The sequence below is a fragment of the Buceros rhinoceros genome, unplaced genomic scaffold (genome assembly GCF_000710305.1).
Source record: "Buceros rhinoceros silvestris isolate BGI_N320 unplaced genomic scaffold, ASM71030v1 scaffold3320, whole genome shotgun sequence".
NCBI lineage: Eukaryota > Metazoa > Chordata > Aves > Bucerotiformes > Bucerotidae > Buceros > Buceros rhinoceros.
The window spans coordinates 38,034-56,137 of NW_010388904.1; the positions used below are offsets into that span (position 1 = coordinate 38,034).

The 18,104-nt window shown below is 38.3% G+C and overlaps 1 protein-coding gene across 1 annotated transcript in view; it reads left to right on the forward strand.

Annotated features, from left to right (window-relative positions):
• TSSC1 (tumor suppressing subtransferable candidate 1) overlaps positions 1–15,616 on the forward strand; it is a gene marked incomplete at its 3' end in the record, with an annotated part of 53,610 nt that extends 37,994 nt beyond the window's left edge. The window contains exons 4-5 of the mRNA XM_010131960.1: positions 3,007–3,163; positions 15,517–15,616. Coding sequence (XP_010130262.1) covers positions 3,007–3,163; positions 15,517–15,616 — 257 coding nt within the window. The remainder of the gene's footprint in view (positions 1–3,006; positions 3,164–15,516) is intronic.
• Positions 15,617–18,104: the final 2,488 nt, after the last annotated feature.

Consider the following 18,104-nt stretch of genomic DNA (forward strand, 5'->3'; position numbering starts at 1 on the left):
TTCTGTAAACATGGACAGAAGAAAACAACTAATTCAGGTCTGTAAGAAAGAATAAATGACTACTGTGCTGTTGGGGTCCCTAGTAAGTTTGATAGGTATCCTTAATTTTAAATATATGTACAAGACTTAGAGCAGTTTTTAATAATAATTTAATATAAAAAATATTGCGTAACACATTACATACTAACAGCCATTAATGCAGAAGTCTACTGTCATCAAATTACATTTGAAAAAGATAAGCTTCTCTTGTGTTCTGCAAGAGCAAATAGCATCTGATACACATAATGAGAGCAGCTGAACAGCTTTCCAGAGGACACAATATTACAGAATCATTTGGTTGGAAGAGACCTTTTATAATGTCATCGAGTCCAGCCATTAACCCTGCACTGCCGGGGTCCCTAAACCATGTGTCCCTCGGCACCACATCTACACATCTTTTCAACACTTCCAGGAATGGGGGCTCCACCACTTCCCTGGGCAGCCTGTTCCAGTGCTTTACAACCCTCTTCTGTAAAGAGATTTTTCCCTAATGTCCAACCTAAAAATCTCCCCTGGTGCAATTTGAGGCCATTTTGTCTTGTCCTGTCACTTGTTACATGGGCTCCAAGGAGTGGCATAGATGGGTCTGCAGAGTGTGGAAAAACTGGTAAACTTGTTCTCACTACTCAAGCAAATCTTTTCTGCCTGGAATACCACGGTACATTTCAGTCTTGCTCCTTACCAGTATCTGTAGTAATAACTTGAAAACCAATGTAAAATCTTTGAGGAATTTCTGCACACATTAAAAATTCAAGCAGATCAATTTCTTAGGCTTTTGACAGTTTACAAAACACTGTAGTGTTATAGGAGTCCAGGTCACATGAAGTTTCAAGGGGATTTTTATATATATTTTTTCTTTTTTTCATTCTTTGGCCTTCCTCAATCTTGAAATCAGTGCTTGTTTAATTGTTTTAGGGCTTTCGATCTGGAAATCTGATTGTGCAAGAAACTAAACCTTTTTAAAAATGTATTTTTAGGAACTGTTCCCATTTTTAAGGAGTGAAAATAACATTTAAGTCATCTTAAGCCTCGTGGTGCTCTGCTGAGAGGAAAGATGGCTTGAGAAATGTGTAGGTTCTTTTCTGTGATTTGCTTTTGTCGTTCCTTGCATAGATCTTGATGGTAGAGGAAAAACGAACACTTTATATGCATGGTACAGACCTTTCCGTAATTGTAATCAACCAGAAACTTCTCTGTAGTGTTCTTTAATGTTCTGTCACGTATTAAGTATTGAGGCAAAACATTGGATAAATCTCACCTTCTTGAACTATATTGCGCTTTCCGCCTACATTATTTATTATTTGTATGTCATACAATGCATGCTGTGCATTGATTTGCCCTTTGCTAAAGAAGGGTAGCCATCTGCTGCTGCTTCCTCTTCTTTGTTCAGTGGCACATAGAGTAAAGGATTTGCCTTAAATCATTTGGAAATAGCATGTTTAGCTAACATGCACTGCAATTAGTAGAAGTTCAATTAAGTGTTAATAAATAAGGAGTTATCCATCATCTTTAGATGTATGGTCTCCTGATACTGAATTCAACTTGTATATGCCAGATTACTGTAGAACAGTTATGTGCATCAGACATATATTTTATATTTAGTACAATCTATCAAATACCCAGTGCTTGTGTGTTTTGAATTCTGTGCTTGAATTTAAAGTCTCCTCCTACCTCTTTCCTTCTCACAGAAATGGTCTTTTTCACTTATTGGTTTGACCTAATTGCCTATGGGCTTTATTTCAGATGGCTAGTTCTTAAATTGTCTGCATTCTTGTATTTTGGGCTTTTTTAACACATATCAATTGTTTTTTGTCTTATTCTCTATTGTTTGGGTGCCTTGTTTGCATACAGAATATCCAGACTGGCGACCTTTATAATAGAGACTACTTTTCCCCCGTTAACATCTTTTTATCTTAAGAAAGGCTTTTTCAGAGTTACCATTTTTCCTCTTGAAAACACTCTCATTACAGTTTTCCCCATTTTCCTTTCCACTGATGTAAGTTGGTCACGTCTGCTCATGACTCTTTAATCAGGCACTCTGTGCTAAAATCAGCTAAAATGGAGACAGAACTGGGAGAAAGGCATGTGAAATGACCTCAGAACAGAAAACATGTCCTTCATTGCTGCTTATCCTCTGGATTTCTCATTTAACACATCCTCCAGCAGGTAGTCACTCCCCCTGCTTTTGCTTCTGTGGCTGGTTTCTTTGTTCCTGCTGTAGTGGATAATACTAACCTGTTTGTCTTCTGTGAACCCTGGACCAGTGGCTGGAACCACATGACTGTATGCAGTACTGCCCTGGTCTCCTCCTCCTCTTCTGCACTGCTACAAACTGCTGAATTGTGTGATGAGCAATGCCATATGTGTGTTTTCTCCGCATTCTCCAGCTGGCTTGTTCATACTTTGTAGTGTTTTGCTATGTGCAAGTACATTCAGTTTGTCTTTTGGAAGCTGTTTTTATTTGCTAGAATTAGAGGAGTGTACTTACATGGAAAACTTAATTTTGCAATAAATGGTTATTGGTAGTAAAGGGCAACACCAAACACTGTAGACTCAACTAAAGATGACCCTTAAAAGAAAAATGTTAAAACAATGTCTAAATCCTTAATGTTAAGGAATTGACCAATGTAACTCGTGGGTTACTTTCACCAACATCAGTGTGGGAAATAAAGCTTGAAAAACTTGCCTCCCAAAGAGTTACGTTTCCATGAGCTCTGAATTTTGCCTTTACATGGAGAAGCATGTTAAACCCATACTAATTATGAGTTTTGTGGCAACTTGACAGCTAACTTGAGGTCTGTGTCCATATCCACATTCTGCATACTTTGGATTCATTTCAATGTAATATTTTTAAATATTTTAAACAGCAGATATGCGTTGCTTATAGATTTCTCTAAATGTCGATGCACTGTATACAAAACGCATCTCCCATACAATGATCTGTTGACATTATTCTCTGTTGCTTAGCTTCAGACAGTAAAGTCATGACATGTGCTGCTGTTTGGAGGATGCCGAAGGAATTGGAATCAGGCAGTCATGAATCCCCTGATGATTCATCAAGCAACACGCAAACCCTGGAGCTACTCTGTCACCTTGACAACACAGCCTATGGCAATATGGCCTGGTAGGATTCTGCATATTTTATACTCCTAGAAAAAGCCTAAAGGATAGACCTGTGCTGTTAGTTTTGTGCAGGTTTGTATTGTGCTACACACTTAAACTATTCCATCGTAAAGAAAAAAAAGGTACAAATTGGATTTTTAGTCCCAGATGTTTCACAGATTAAAAACATTTATTATAGTCCTACAAACACATATGGAGTAACAGCCTGTGTACTGTTATAATGTGTTTCTCCCCACCTGCCCCGTCTAAAACCTTTGTTGCACAAAGGTATAATACTTAGCATTTCAATCTTTTCATGGAATATAAATTTGATGTTGCACTTCCATCTTTGTTTTTCAGTCTTCACTCAACTGATCAGGCATAAGTGCAAGTAATTTATTGTTTGTTAAGGATAGGAATTCATTGTATTATATGGTGCCTTTTTAACTACTCTTTTCTGTTGTCTAGAAAAAGACAAGTAAAGCATCAGTACTGCAGAGGATATTACAGAAGTTTGTTTCCCTTTTCTTTATGTTATTTAAAAGCAAGTTAAATTTGTTGATTGCCTATTTGCTTTATGGGTATGTATACGTTATGTTCCCACTGCTTCCTGAACAGATGCAGGGCAAAGAAATCTTAATACATCCAGTCCATATTCTACCAACTACAACGTTGTTTGACATAATTTTGGGACCATCTTCCACTGACAGGATAAGTTGAAATGGTAAACATATGGTCTGCTGTAGTCCCAAGAATGTCTGTCTGTCAGAAAATATGCTGAGTAGGAGGTGAACATGCAAGTTGTACAGTCCTTTTGGCAATTATCAGATAATTTTAAGGAAAAAATGTGGAGTAACACAGCAGACTTTTGTCCATGTGAAATGTGACAACTGAACTGAAACCGAACAAGGATAATGTAACATCAGTGTTAGATATTGCTATGTCTTGCATGAAAGTGTAAGGGGCCTCTGAGCCCCGTATTCAGACACCTGCTGTGTAGGGTATCCATCATAATCTCATTATACTTAAATATATTCTAGTAGGAGTAATTTTAAATTATACCAAAAGGGAACAATACTTAAAATCAGTCTCAATTCCTTTTCAAAATCTGGCTGCATAAAAAATTTCTATTCATTAGCTAGCTAATAAAAAGAAGTGATAGTTAATTCAGTTGATTTTTTTGTGTCGTACACTGTACTGTAAGTTTTTTAAGCATCTTTTTCTAGCCACTAATTTCTAGTTTGCATCTTGTAGATTAAATTTCAACTAAAAATAAAAAGTAGATTAGGTAATATTCATTAGGTGGACACATCAGGGTATTCAAAACAGTGTTGTCTAGGTTACATTTTTTTCTAAATTCACAGCTTCCTACTTGTTAATTTCTTCATGGTAGAATCTTTTTAACTCTTCGCTATTTATTTTCATATGAATACTTCTCTTTATAACTCTCTGATTATATTAAAGAATACCCTTCTTATTGTTGAAACCTTTTGGTAATTATTTTCATAGAATCACAGAATGGTTTGGGTTCAAAGGGATCTTAAAGATCATCTAGTTCCAGGCTTCCTGCTTTGGGCAGGGAGACTTTCTACTGGACCAAGTTGCTCGAAGCCCCATCCTTGAACAGTTCCAGGAATGGGGCATCCACAACCTCTCTGGGCAACCTGTTCCAGTGCTTCACCTGGAACAGGTTCACCTCACAGTGAAGAACTTCTTCCTTCTGTCTAATCTAAGTTTACCCTCTTTAAGTTTAAAACCATTACCCATTGTCCTATCACTACGTGTCCCCCTCTAGCTTTCTTGAAGGCATTGTTAGGATACTGGAAGACCACTATAAGGTTTCCCTGGAGCCTTCTCTTTCCCAGACTGAACAACCCCCACTCTCTCAGCCTGTCTTTGTAGCAGAGGTGCATCCAGGCCTTTCTTTGGACTCGTTCCAGCAGGTCCATGTCCTTCTTATGTTGGGGGCCCCAGAGCTGGATGCAGTGCTCCAGGCAGAATCTCATCAGAGTGGAGTAGATGGGGAGAATCGCTTCTTTTGACCTGCTGGCCACAGTTCTTTTGATGCAGCCCAGGATATGCTTGGACTTCTGGGCTGTGAATGCACATTTCCAGGCTATGTTCAGCTTCTCATCAACCAAACAGCTTTGTGCAGGAGGATGCGCAGAGAGGATACCCCCTTGAAGGAGGGACATTCCACTGGCTGAGTGGAGAGTATTGATGTACACATAACAGGAACCGGATATTGTTCTGTGACCATCTGCAGAGGTCAAGGGCTCTCTTCTTACCTCACACTCAATGCAGAATAGTGGGGACTTGTCTGAGAGCAAAGGCTGCAGCTCTGGCTGGAGGGTCTGGACCATCAACCCTAGCAGCAGCCAATGCCTCTACCCAGACAGAGCTCCTGAAGGGAGAGGCTGCAGCACAGACCTCAGACTGCAGGAAGTGCCTGGACACTTTTTCTGGGGCATGGACAGACAGCTGACCTGCCTGCAAAAGTGTGCCCAGGTGGAGGACTCCCTGCAGTAGGAGGCTGAGCTGCAGGAGGTGTTAGACACCTCTTAACACCAGGGAGGCCGAGAAGGTGTTAGACACCTGGTTCCAAGAGCAGTCTGCAGTGGACCCACAACCTGTGGCCAAACAGCCAAAAACTCCCCTGCTGGCCCACATGGAAGGGAGGGGGGTCAGTAATGCAGAAGAATGGAAGCTTGCAAAGGCAAAGACCTGCAGGAGGAAGAAGCTTTCCCTGAAGCCTGAGATGCCCTTATAGAACAGGTTTGCTGCTCTGCAGTTGGAAGAGGAAAAGACTCATCACATCAGGAGTGATACTGGAGCTCAGTAAGGCAGCTTATCCGCTCCCCAGGTATAACCAATGCAACTAAGAAAAGGCAACAGGAAGGACTGACAAGGGAGAGAAGGGTGTGTTGCCCTCTATGTCAATGACCAGCTGGAATGTAGGGAGCTCCAGCTGGGGATGGATGAGATGCTGACTGAGAACTTATGGGTCAGGATTAAAGGGAGGGCAAGGATAGGTGGCATTATAGTGGGGACTGCTACAGGCCACCCAGCAAGGAAGACCATGCAAATGAGGCCCTTTATAGACAGGTAGGAGCAGTCTCATATGCACAAGCCCTGGGCCTCATGGGGGACTGCGGCTACCCCGGTATCTGTTGGGGGAACAACACATCAGTACATAAGCAATGCAGGAGGTTCCTGGAATGCATTGATAATTGCCTCCTCCAAGTGATAAGAGCTGAGGAGAAGAGGTGTTATGCTGGACCAGTTTCTCACAAACAAGGAGGAGCTGGTGGGGAATGCGAAGCTTGAGGACAGCCCTAGCTGTAGTGACCATAAGATGGAGCAGTTCAAGATCAGTGCACAGCAAGCGTCTTGGACAAAGAGGAAGTCAGGCAAAACCATTAGGAGACTGGCATGGATGACCGAAGAGCCCCTGGACAAACTCAAACACAAAATGGAAGCCTCTAGAGACTGGAAGCAAGGACAGGTAGCCTGCGAGGAACACAGGGAAATTGTCTGAGCAGCCAGAGATCAGGTTAGGAAAGCCGAAGTCCTGGTAAGATTTAATCTGGCTAGGGATGTCAAGGGCAGCAGGAAAAGCTTCTACAGGTATGTTAGTGATAAAAAGAAAGACTAGGGAAAATGTGGGTCCTCTCCAGAAGGAAATAGGAGACCTGGTTACCTGGGACTTGAAGAAGGCTGAGGTACTCAATGACATTTTTTTTGTTCCCTCTGTGACTGGAAAAGGGAAAACACAACACCTGTTTTTAAAAAGGGGAAAAAAGGAAGACCCAGGGTACTACAGGCCAGTTAGTCTCACCTCTGTGCCCAGCAAGATCATGGAGGAGATTCTCCTGGAAACTGTTAGGACACATGGAAAATAAGGAGGTGATTGGTGACAGGTGGCACAGCTTCACTAAGGGCAAATCGTGCTTGTCAAATTTGGTGGCCTTCTACAGTGGGTTACAGCATTGGTGGATAAAAAAAGCATTTGGCTGTCCTGCATGACATTCATGCATTGTCTCTAAACTGGAGAGAGAGAGGGATATGATGGATGGACCACTTGGTGGATAAGGAACTGTCTGGATGGTGGTACTCAAAGTGTTGCAGTCAATGACTTGGTATCAAAGTGGGGATCAGTGATGAGTGTTGTTCCTCCAGGGTCTGTATTGGGACTGGTGCTGTTTTAACATCTTTGTCAGTGACACGGACAGTGGGATTGAGTGAACCCTCAGCAAGTTTTCTGCTGACACCCAGCTGTGTGGTGTGGTCAACACGCTGGAGGGACAGGATGCCATCCAGAGGAACCCTGACAGGCTCGAGAGTCGGGCCTGTGCAAACCTCCTGAAGTTGAACAAGGCCAACTGCAAGGTCCTGTACCTGGGTTGGGGCAATTCCAGGCACAAATACAGGCTGGACAATGAGTGGATTGAGAGCAGCCCTGAGATTCCAACATAGTTGGAAATACTATTTTTTGTTTTAATTTTCACCTTTTACCCCTTTAGATTTGTACTTTTGTCTCTTAATTCTCCATAATCTGTTTCTATCTGATGCCAGAACTGTGTGGTAGCCTGATCACTAGAGGAGGAATAGGGGAATATCACTGCTTTATATCAGAATGTGAACTTAGGTGAATGCCACAAACACTTTTTTTTCTCTAATATAGGTTGTAGCAAGCTCATGTGCAATTTTCTATCTCCTTTCATCTGGTGATGTTCAGTGCTACTGCTCACAAGTACCTGTTACCGTTTGATATCTGTTATCTATGTATGTGTGTATATACACACTTAAAGTTTTGAAAATGCCCTGTGTTAGAGATGAAAGGTATAAATGGAATACTTGGCTTTAGTACCCCTCACACTATCTTGGGCAAACACAGCTGAGTTACAGGGTCTTGTTCTAGAGCAGGCTTTTTTGTTCCTGCCTCAATCATAGTGGAAACAGCTCACAAATGAGTAAAATAAACTTTGTGTCAAATGCGTGTCACTTCACAGGCCATGTCCCACTAAGTGGTGTGTTGAGTATCAATAGCAACTGAAATAGTCTTTTCTGTTACACATTTCAGATGTTTAGAAAAATATGAAACTACTTTGCACATGGTAGAGTTGTTGTGAGAGCCAGCCATGAATCAGAAAAGCAAGTTCCCTCGATGCAAAGTGTAAATACTTCTCAAACCTCAATGTAAGACCAATATTCTGGTGTACAGAGTTGCTTGCTTTGAGATCAGCAGAGGTCTGGCAGCATACACTCGTGGTAAGAAGGGCGATGCTTATTCTGGTTCTCTCATCTGCCTTGCCATTAGAGCATGCTCTTGTAGCTTTTACTCACAAAACACAGGCTGAACACTGAATGCAGTCGTTCAGTGTGATCACATGTACTCTAGGGAGGTTTTTTTGCAGTAGACCAGTGTGCCACAACCACTACTCTCATTAACGGTGGAGAAGTTTTAAGTCATGAGAGCTTTTGAAATTATTGAAATTACTATTTTGAGAAAGACTTAACTTTTTTAAAGTTAATTTTGAAAATGATTGGTCAGAATGCATGGTTAAAAAAAAGTAAAAGCATAAACAGGGATTTTATCATGTCTTCATATGCTCGGCAGGGAAGAATGCGGTAGCTGACAGTTTAGAGATGCAGGGTGTAATATTGATCTCAGCCTTTGTTGCACCTCCTGCGATTCCAGATAGTAGCTCATGGGAAGACATTTTGCGTGTCTCAGCATCCATAGCACAGATGCTTTACAAAATTCGTCAATCTGGGTTACAGATCATAAGTAATTGAGATCTGAGTGTAACTAAAAGGAAAAAAACAAAACTGTCTTGAAATGCAACTGGTTATGTACTCTGGCATCCACTGCTTGCCTTGGGGCTTTGTTTGCTTATATTTTTGTTCATGTTTTCTCTGCTTTCCTTTATTTGTTAACTTCTTTTCTTTTAGGTTTATCTTCTTGCTATGTCTTCCATTAAGAAAGCCTGATAGTTGAAAAAATACTTCACAGATTTTTCGGTTTCTAGTGTCTTGTATTAGGGAATGTAAGGGGGGGATTTTTTTTTCCAGGTCTAGGTGTCAGGTATTGGTTTTGCTTGGTTGATTACTGGCAGAACAACAACTGAACTTGTTTCCTTACTTTTCTATCATCTCCTTTATGGAATGCTGCATTCAAATATCTCTGAAATTTCTTACTAAAAACTAGCAGGGCCGTAGTTAATAACAGTTCTGTTCCGTGAACCAAGAACAAAAGAGCATTTACAATCAATTGTGACTAGCAAAAATCCTAAACTTCCTTTCCGTGTCTGAGCACTATGCCCTTCCTGCTCAAGATCTTTCAAAATGATTTTCTAGTCTTGACAAAACCTTTGACAAAAATCTTATCTCTAAGACATTACAGGCAAATGAAAAAGAAATGTGCTTTTCTACAGTTCTGTTTTATATGGTTTGCCTGAGTTACTGTGTTTTAAAAATTAAGAATAACTATTCACTTTCAGTTACTGAGATTGTTTATTGCCTATAAGCTCTGAATCTGGGACCCCTCAGAATTTTTACTGAAACTGTTGTATGGTGTAGAGAGAGTTCAGAAAATAAAGCTGGATGCTTAAATTAGGCAAACAAATAAGGTTATTAATTGCTCTGGTTCAAGCCTAAGACTTTTTTTTCATGTCCTACCTTACTGTTCCTCATGTGAGCCAAAATGGAAAGGTTTTGACTGCAAAATTCCTGAGTGAATTACTTCCAGAGTGAAAACCTCAGAGATACATTGAGATTTGTGTGTCTGGGGAAAACAACAAAACAACAACCCCCTAAAAAACCCTAGCCCTTTCTATAAAATCATTTTGTAGATAAATGTATGTGTTCACCGAGTGTAACACATTTATAACCATAGGTATGTTGCTTTGTGCAATGTTTTAACATTCAGTAATTAAAGGAACTTGCCATTGAGTATCTTGCAAGAAGCAGTCCGAGGTACAGTCTGGATAGGAGAAGCCAAGGAAATGGGACAACAATTAATGAGATTTTGAAGGAATCAGTAAAACTGTCTGTTAAAATCCTGAAGGCTTATGTTCTAGGTGAAATCTACTGTTCCGCTTCTTCCTCAGTTTTCCTACAGACTTTTTTGGTAGTTGACTTGACAGGATAGTCCTCACAGAATGAAAGAGAAGGGTAATACAGACTATGAGAGAAAGTGTAATCTGCGAGATCTTGAATTCAGAATTCAGCAGGGACTTTTTCTTTGATCAGAAGCAAAGGTGCAAAGCCCAAGTTTCTCCTCTGGCATTTGCTAGAAGCAGGCTTGCCTTATATCTTCTTAACATCCTACTTACTGCTTTCCAAACTTGCCAGTATTAGCAAGGCATGTGCTTTAAAAAAGAGGAGTGTGTGAACTAAGTTAGATGGTGGTCCACAGAGTAAATTTGAAATAAAATAAAATGCAAAATAAATATGGGCAAAGTGTTAGATAGCAATGACAGTACAAATAAAAAGAGAAAATGAGCACAGATAAATAAAGTGGGTGCTCCATTGTGGAAGACCTGAAAGATGAGGAATGAAGAATTCACATTTTATGTAGAAAATATAGTCAACTGCCAAAAAAAGTTGGAAAGAGATTAATGTTAGGAATAATGATAAATTACTTCATTAAGCTACTTGAAGTAGATATTTTTTAGTGTATCCCACTCAATCAGTCCTCAATATGGACTTACAAATATTACCACATCTAAGAAGTTAGAGGAAGACAAACTACATTTAAGTCACAAACGTTTCAAGAATTTTTATCACTAAAATAATAAACTAGAACTTTGAATTCAGAAAGGAGAAAAATAAGCTATTCGCGCAGACTTAAGTACTTAGATTTAATTTGGTATTTCATCTAAGGTCTTCAAATAGAGCACAGAGAAGTACTGTTGTTTCCTTGGCTGTGTGATTGCACAGTATGGAGCAACCTCATTAAGGCCGGCTTTCTGTAAAGGCACAAATTTGCCATAACAGTCCTTCCAAACTGAATGGAAATTTACTTTAAGATAAAGATGCCCTATAGTACCCCTATATTGGGCATCAGAAATTATATATTAAAATTCTGCCTTAGTGTTTAATTGAAGTCCAAAACAATTTAATGGTCTCTAAGGAATTTAAACCTGAAAGTAACACTCTTTTAGGAGGATCATATGGTCTTGAATATATGGTGTATTAACTGATGTAAAAGCTTTATAGCAAAGGTGTGTAATAAATGCAATCATAACTTTTTCGGTATGAAAGCCTTCTCTTATACTTTAACACTTCATGTTGTCCCAGTACCAGAAATAAAATGGTGAGGAAGGATAGAGATCACTCTGATATTTGTATAAGTGTTTCTTTGAGAGTGTCAGGAGTGCCAGCTGCAAGGGCTTGGGTGTAAACTGAACTCCAGTGGTTTTTAGTGTTTTTGTAACAGCTGTTCAGCTATACTAATTGTGTTGTAGGCCTCTCAGTTTCATCACATAATACAAAGAATTTCAGAGCTATCAGGAGAAATGTATTGGTGGAGCTGATTAATCACAGACAGATTAAAAAAAACTACCAGTATTTAAGAATAATTCTTCCACACCTGTTTCATTCCAGACATTTACATTCTCCATCAGCCACCTCTGATGTTATGAAGATGAAGTATAGAGAAAGTTTCTTGGAAAAAAATGGGAATGTAACTTACAGCTGCTTCTCAGTACTGTCACTCTTCCCTTTATATTCTGATCTTTTGTAAATGGTAAAAATTTTAACTTTTATTTAACTTAAGTTCTACTTCTCTCCCCTCGGCTGTCTTTGGGATTCTTGTGCAAAATAATCTAACTTCATTTCTTATTCTTCTTAGCAGCCTCTTAGCTAAAAAGGCACCTAAAATAAATTCATCTTGTCCTTGGGTTTTTTAGGAAGTTATGGTTCTTGTTTTACTGTGTCTTGAGGAGTTGGACACCAAAATATATCTCAGAGGCTCAGATTTTTGAGACAAAGTGTAACTTACATGTGCTTCCTGCAGTGTGGACTTCAGTAAACTACAAAATAGCCAGAACTGTTTTCATTCAGAAATGTGGCTACTCTATAGAGCGCTTGTGTAAGGAGTGAGAATTCTGGGTTCCAGATTATCCTCTGTCTGATCTCCTTTCTCTTAGAATAATGTCCTAATCATCCGATCAGCAGAGTCACCTTTTACGTTTGAATCATTGAATGGTTGTCATTTCTATAATTATGGTTAAGTGTTAGTTAATGCTTGCTTTGTCCACCATGTTGTGGCTGACTGCAGTTCGCATCTATGAAAGCGTTTGCATGTTGGTATATTCTTCTTTAGTCTATAATGGATAACTTTGAATTGTTCATATGTAAAAGCTTAGTACGTTAGTGAGAGCCTTAACTATCTTTTCAGTATAAACCACAGTTAATAGAGTCCTTTCATGTGTGCATTTCAGTGAATATTTTAAATTACCTTTTTTCTTTACTAGAAAAACATTCTCTGTAGGTTTTAATTTTTTTACCAAAACCTACTAGCTAGAAGCTAATTTTAAGCACCAAGAGTCAGGTGATAACAAAATAGGGTAAAAGGCAACAAATATAGTTGCTTATCTGCTGTTCAGAGATTATCTAAAGTGCAGCCATGAAGTTGACACAGTTTTTGAGTGGCAGCTGTGAATTTGACAATTTCCGCAAACCATAAGCATCAGCAACTGCTCCGGAAAATGGTATTGCCTTGTTTATCTGGTTTCCTTTTTAAAGATTATTGCCACCTCTGCTGTGTCTGAAAATTGTTCTAAATGAAAACTTCAGTTTTTCTAAAATTTGCATCTTGCTTCAAAAGCCAATTTTTTTTCACTCATCTGTGTTGTTTGTTCCCATTCTTCATAGAATGTAATGTTTAACATTCAGTCGTGACTACAGAACACAGCTGAATGTGTTACAAAGAGTGATTTGAGTAATCTTTGCCTAGATTATAAAATCTGAATGATCATTATAACCACACCCATAAAACAATGAACTATCATAAAAAACAAATTAAATAGATGCAAAATGGGCATCTCATGAGGACAGACTGAATGTGGAGAGACCTTTTCATTTCAAGGTATGTCAGCTGGGTTCTAACTGGCTCTAATTAGCACACTGTATTCAGCCATAAAATTTTTTTTTACCTTGAAGTTCAGTGACACTCAGATGTGAAATTTCTTCCCACCTTTGAAAACATCAAAGAAAGTGCTTCCAGTCTAGCTTTTACAACAAAATTCAGTGATTAGTGTAGGAAAAGTGCAAATACATTGACAGGCATGTCTCTGGCTGGAAGAACTCTTAAAGAGGTGATTGGACAAACCAGATTCCATTGTCTATAGGTACAAATATATATGTACATGTGTCAACGTCAAATGCCATTTACACTTTCAGCAGTATGTAAGAAAAATGACGGACTTTAAATGTGATCAGAATCAGTGTGAAGATTTTAGTTACCTATTCAGTTGTGACGTGATCCTGATGTCTTTTAATTTCACTTTAGAAAACTGGATTGTGGAAGGTTATCTGATCACATGCAGGTGTTCACACATTATTTCTTTCATCCTGTTATGTGTGTTTTATAAAATGTTTTCATCTCTTTGAAGGATGTAATCGATATACCTGTGCAGCAGAACTATATGAAATTCTGAAATATCCATGCCAGTTGGTTACTTCTCATTATTATGGCAAAATGGTGGTTGAACTTCTGATTGAAACTGCTTCATCATTTTTATTATCAACACTCATTTTCAGTTGCCTATAAATTTTTTAAGTTGTACCCTATAACTTTAAAAGGAAACACTTTTGAAAGTAAGATTGGCAATACTACAGCCCAATTTAAAGCAAATCATAGAATCATTCTAGTTTCATGTGCTTCTGAAGTTACCACCATGTTTTTAAATGTGTTTTAATACACTAAGTGAAGTAATACTGTCCTAGTACAAGAGAGCTCATTACAAATGAACTTTTATAAAAAATTAATTTCTGTGGATTGACAACATAATAAGGCAAGTCATGGTTCTTGCAGAAGATAGATTCAAAAGCTAGTCCTTGCTTTGATCTGCTCTGTTGTCTTAGGGGAAAAGTTCAGGAAAAAGAGTCAGCCAACACACCAGTTCAGTTATTGTTGTAGCTTTTTCATCTGCTTGGTGTTAGTTTGTTTTGGCATAGTTCTGTGTTTTCTTCATAGTCTGGCTTCTCTATAGCAGCAATCAGGTGCAGTTCTCTGCCTGTACGTGTAATGTTTTGTTTTAACTAAAAGTGCAGAGTAAAAAGCAATGAAAATTTTCGCGGAAGAATCAAGAGGATTTTGAGAGGAAGGTATCGGCTGAGAAGAACTGAGGTTGTGTTTTTCTTATGGTGTGGTGAAATGACACCAGATCACTTTTTTCTGTTACCTGCAACTTCCTGTTTTCTTTTCCTTTTGTTTTTTACTGTAAGATTAGATGGAGTTCCACGGCTTAGATCTGGGGCCAGCCAGATCATACCCACTGTCTTAGAAAGGAATAATGCAAGATTGGGGATAAAATAGGAGCATGCATAGTGTTAGGAGGGAAGCTAGTGGCTGCCTAATGTCGGGCTCACTTGCCCAAGGCTGCATCTATGCCTGCAACCTTCTTCTACATCTTCAATCCACATAATGAACTGATTCATGCAAAAAGCTAAACAGACTAGAAAACCTCTCTCTAATGATGGACTTTTGACAGACCTCAAGAGGTGGTGCTTCATATATGTATGCACTGAGGATGAGTACAGCTTATCAAATGCCTTTGAATAACTTAAGTTTTGTTCTAGAGATGGGAAGAAGTTTCTCCTTGTAGATATTGATACTAAAGTTGTGTTCTCGGCCTGTCAAGACTTACATCTTTTCCTGTGTGTGTATGCGGGATGACTGCTACAATGACTTCCGTTCTGTATGATAGCATGATCCAATATGCAGAATGGATTTCAAGAAGTTCTCTTTACAGTTAGGCTATCATCTAGGGAAGCCTGATGGCATTTGTTTTTCTGACAGATTTGGATGGGATGTCAGAGGGCCCTCAAAAGAAAAAGGATGCATACATTAGCACTGACTCAAAGATTCCATAAGCAAGCCTGGTTGATATCCCATAGCTTTTAAATAGCTGATACTGCAATAATGTTCATCTAGTTTGTGTAAAAATTGCCAGATTGCTAGTTAATGTCAGATTTTGCACTTAAACTATGAGAGGGATTTCACCTGAAGGAAACCATAAGGAATGGTTTAAAATGTTTTGGAATAAATTAGATCCACAGAGTTAAAATGGCTTTCTAGTGCAAATACTGAGTGGTTGTAATGTTAGGTTGTTTTTCTTTTGGTTTTCTGTTTCTGTTTTACAGTGTTATGTGGGAACCAATGGGAGACGGTAAAAAGATTATTTCGCTGGCTGATAATAACATATTATTGTGGGACTTGCAGGAAAGTTCAGCCAAAGCTGTGGTAAGAAATTTTATTTTAACAAATCACAGTACATTTGAATATAGTATAAATAACGACATTCACTAGCCTAGAATTTGATCATCTTGTCACTGCTTCTTCAGAAATATCTTGTTGCCTTTAATGTGGGTGGGGCAAATGAATTCTTTTTGTTCTAGAATGTTAGTTGTCTTGAATTAGTTGTCTTGAATATGAGTGTTCAAGGGTCGTATTTTGTATCTGTTGTTAGTGGTTATTTTCCTCTTTCTAGAGTTCCCCTTTCCTGTTGGTTTTACAGTGAATAATCTAAAATAAAGCAATGCTAACTTGATAAATTTGTACAAGGGAAAAACTGGTGATTGGCAAAGCCAGAGATTACTGAATTCTGGTAACAGTATTTTAGCTCTCATTTTGGTTAATACCATGCAGCCCTGTAATTTACAACCCTTGTTGTATGTATAATATTGGATATTGTATGTATGCATAATAGAAATTTCTCATGGGTATTTTGCTCATGGGTAAAACCTTCTTATACAGTAACTTATATAAAAAGGTGTCATTGGCACAGATTTCTGTCTGATCGTGCCACTTCCAAAACAAAAAACATAAAGAAGATTCCTCATTTATGTATAACGATTGGATGTATATATGGATTGCATATAGAAAACTTTCAATGTTTCTGTATAGTCATGTAGGTCAGTGTCTGTCCTTAAGAATTGAAACTGATTATGTCAAGAACATTATTATTCAACTGATCTGTTGTCATTTTTTGAATTAACTCTTCAGTTTGACTCGTTCAGGGTTAGTTTTTTTCTTGAACACTGCAGGATCAGATTTTTCAACTGGCAGTTGCTTAAAGAGCCTAGAAGCATCCACAACCCCTTCCCTGTTGTACCATCAGACTGTTTGCAAATAGATGAAGTCTTGAGTTATTATTTTGCATAGTATCAGAGTAGTATAATATAGTTAATCTTTTATGTTTGTAATAAAGCCCTCTGGTTTCCTTCACTATATGAGGAAATTTCAGCCCTTTCACCTGGAACTTCAATCTGGTTTTGTTACCTTACAAGGCTTCTTCAAAGAAGTGATGTTTTCATGAAATTGATGTTCTGAGTTTGAAGGTTAGCCTCTAGGAGCTTGTCTGTGGTGTGGTATCCACTGGATTTGCATCACTCCTGCATTAGTCTGTATTTCTTTTCTAATGCCTGCATAACACAGACTTTTTGGGATGCTTTCTTTGAACTTGTCAGAAAAACGACTTTTGAGGGTGCTGCTACTTCCATGCTATAGCTCTTCATGTCTCTTTGAAGAGATGGGGCTGCAAACCTCCTTAGAGTTTCCCTTTCTCCTCCTTTCTGTCTTCGGGCAGCTCTGTCCTCTGTTGTTAAAGTTCTTTTAATGTTAGTTTTTCTTTTCACTGTCCCAACTGCTTTCTTGTAACAGTCTCAAATTTGATCCTAATATATCTGAAATACAATTTCCTTTGGGATGCTGTCTAGTGTATTACCAGTCTTTCTGTAAGTATGTGTGGGAATCTTGCAGTGAATGCCAAATTCTTTTTTCTTTTTATTTTGCTTTGGATTTAGTTACTAAAAATTTCAGTATTAAGTCTTCTTTTTACTATTTCTTTCCTCAAAACTAACCTCCTCACTCCATCACACAAGTATTTGTGAATGTAACTATGATTTCCCTTTTCCTTCCACTGCTAGAATTTGGATCTGCATAGTTTTTTGCAGACTAGTTTTTTTTAGACTCTTCACCAAACTGTAATATCCACATGATTTTTGGAAATCAGCATCTCTTTCCTCAAAGCAATATTCAGCTTGCTGATCCTTTCAATATTAGAATTTGTGTTCCTTACTTAAAATATCTTTTTATTCTGTTACTTTTAAAATAGGCCTGTACTGTGTGAAATATTGATGGCAATATAAAGACTCCAGAAGACAAACTAAGTGGTATAGGAACTAGGGAGATTTAACCTGCAATATCCGTTATATGTTTTTATTTGATGAAAAGAAAGAAGAAAAACCAAAAGTGAAATTCTGCATAAGAAAACCTCCTTCATCTAATGAAGCTAAGACAATGACAGTAGATTTATCAACATTTGATTGACATCTTTCTGAAATGTTTGTTGAAAACCTTAGTTTGAAGATGTTAGGAGTGTTGTTTAGAATTTACAGAATGATTACCTATATTTCTGTCTAAAATAATCGAGTATCTCATGTGAGTGCGCTGTGAATTAGAATTATTTGTGATTAAAATTTTACCTGGAAATAACTGTTTACCATTATCAGTCTTATGCTCCAGCAATTTTGAGTTACTCTTAGACAATATTTCCTTCATCACTGAGTCGGTGACTGCTAAAGTGAAGTTGAATAATGAAAGACAATGGAAACTTGACTTTCAGAAAATGTATCTCCAGGCATTTAAATTTTAATCCATGTGATTCTCTTCTGAGATGACTGGTATTGTTGCGTTTCTGTTGAGTTCTTGTCTGCAACAAATTTGTCTC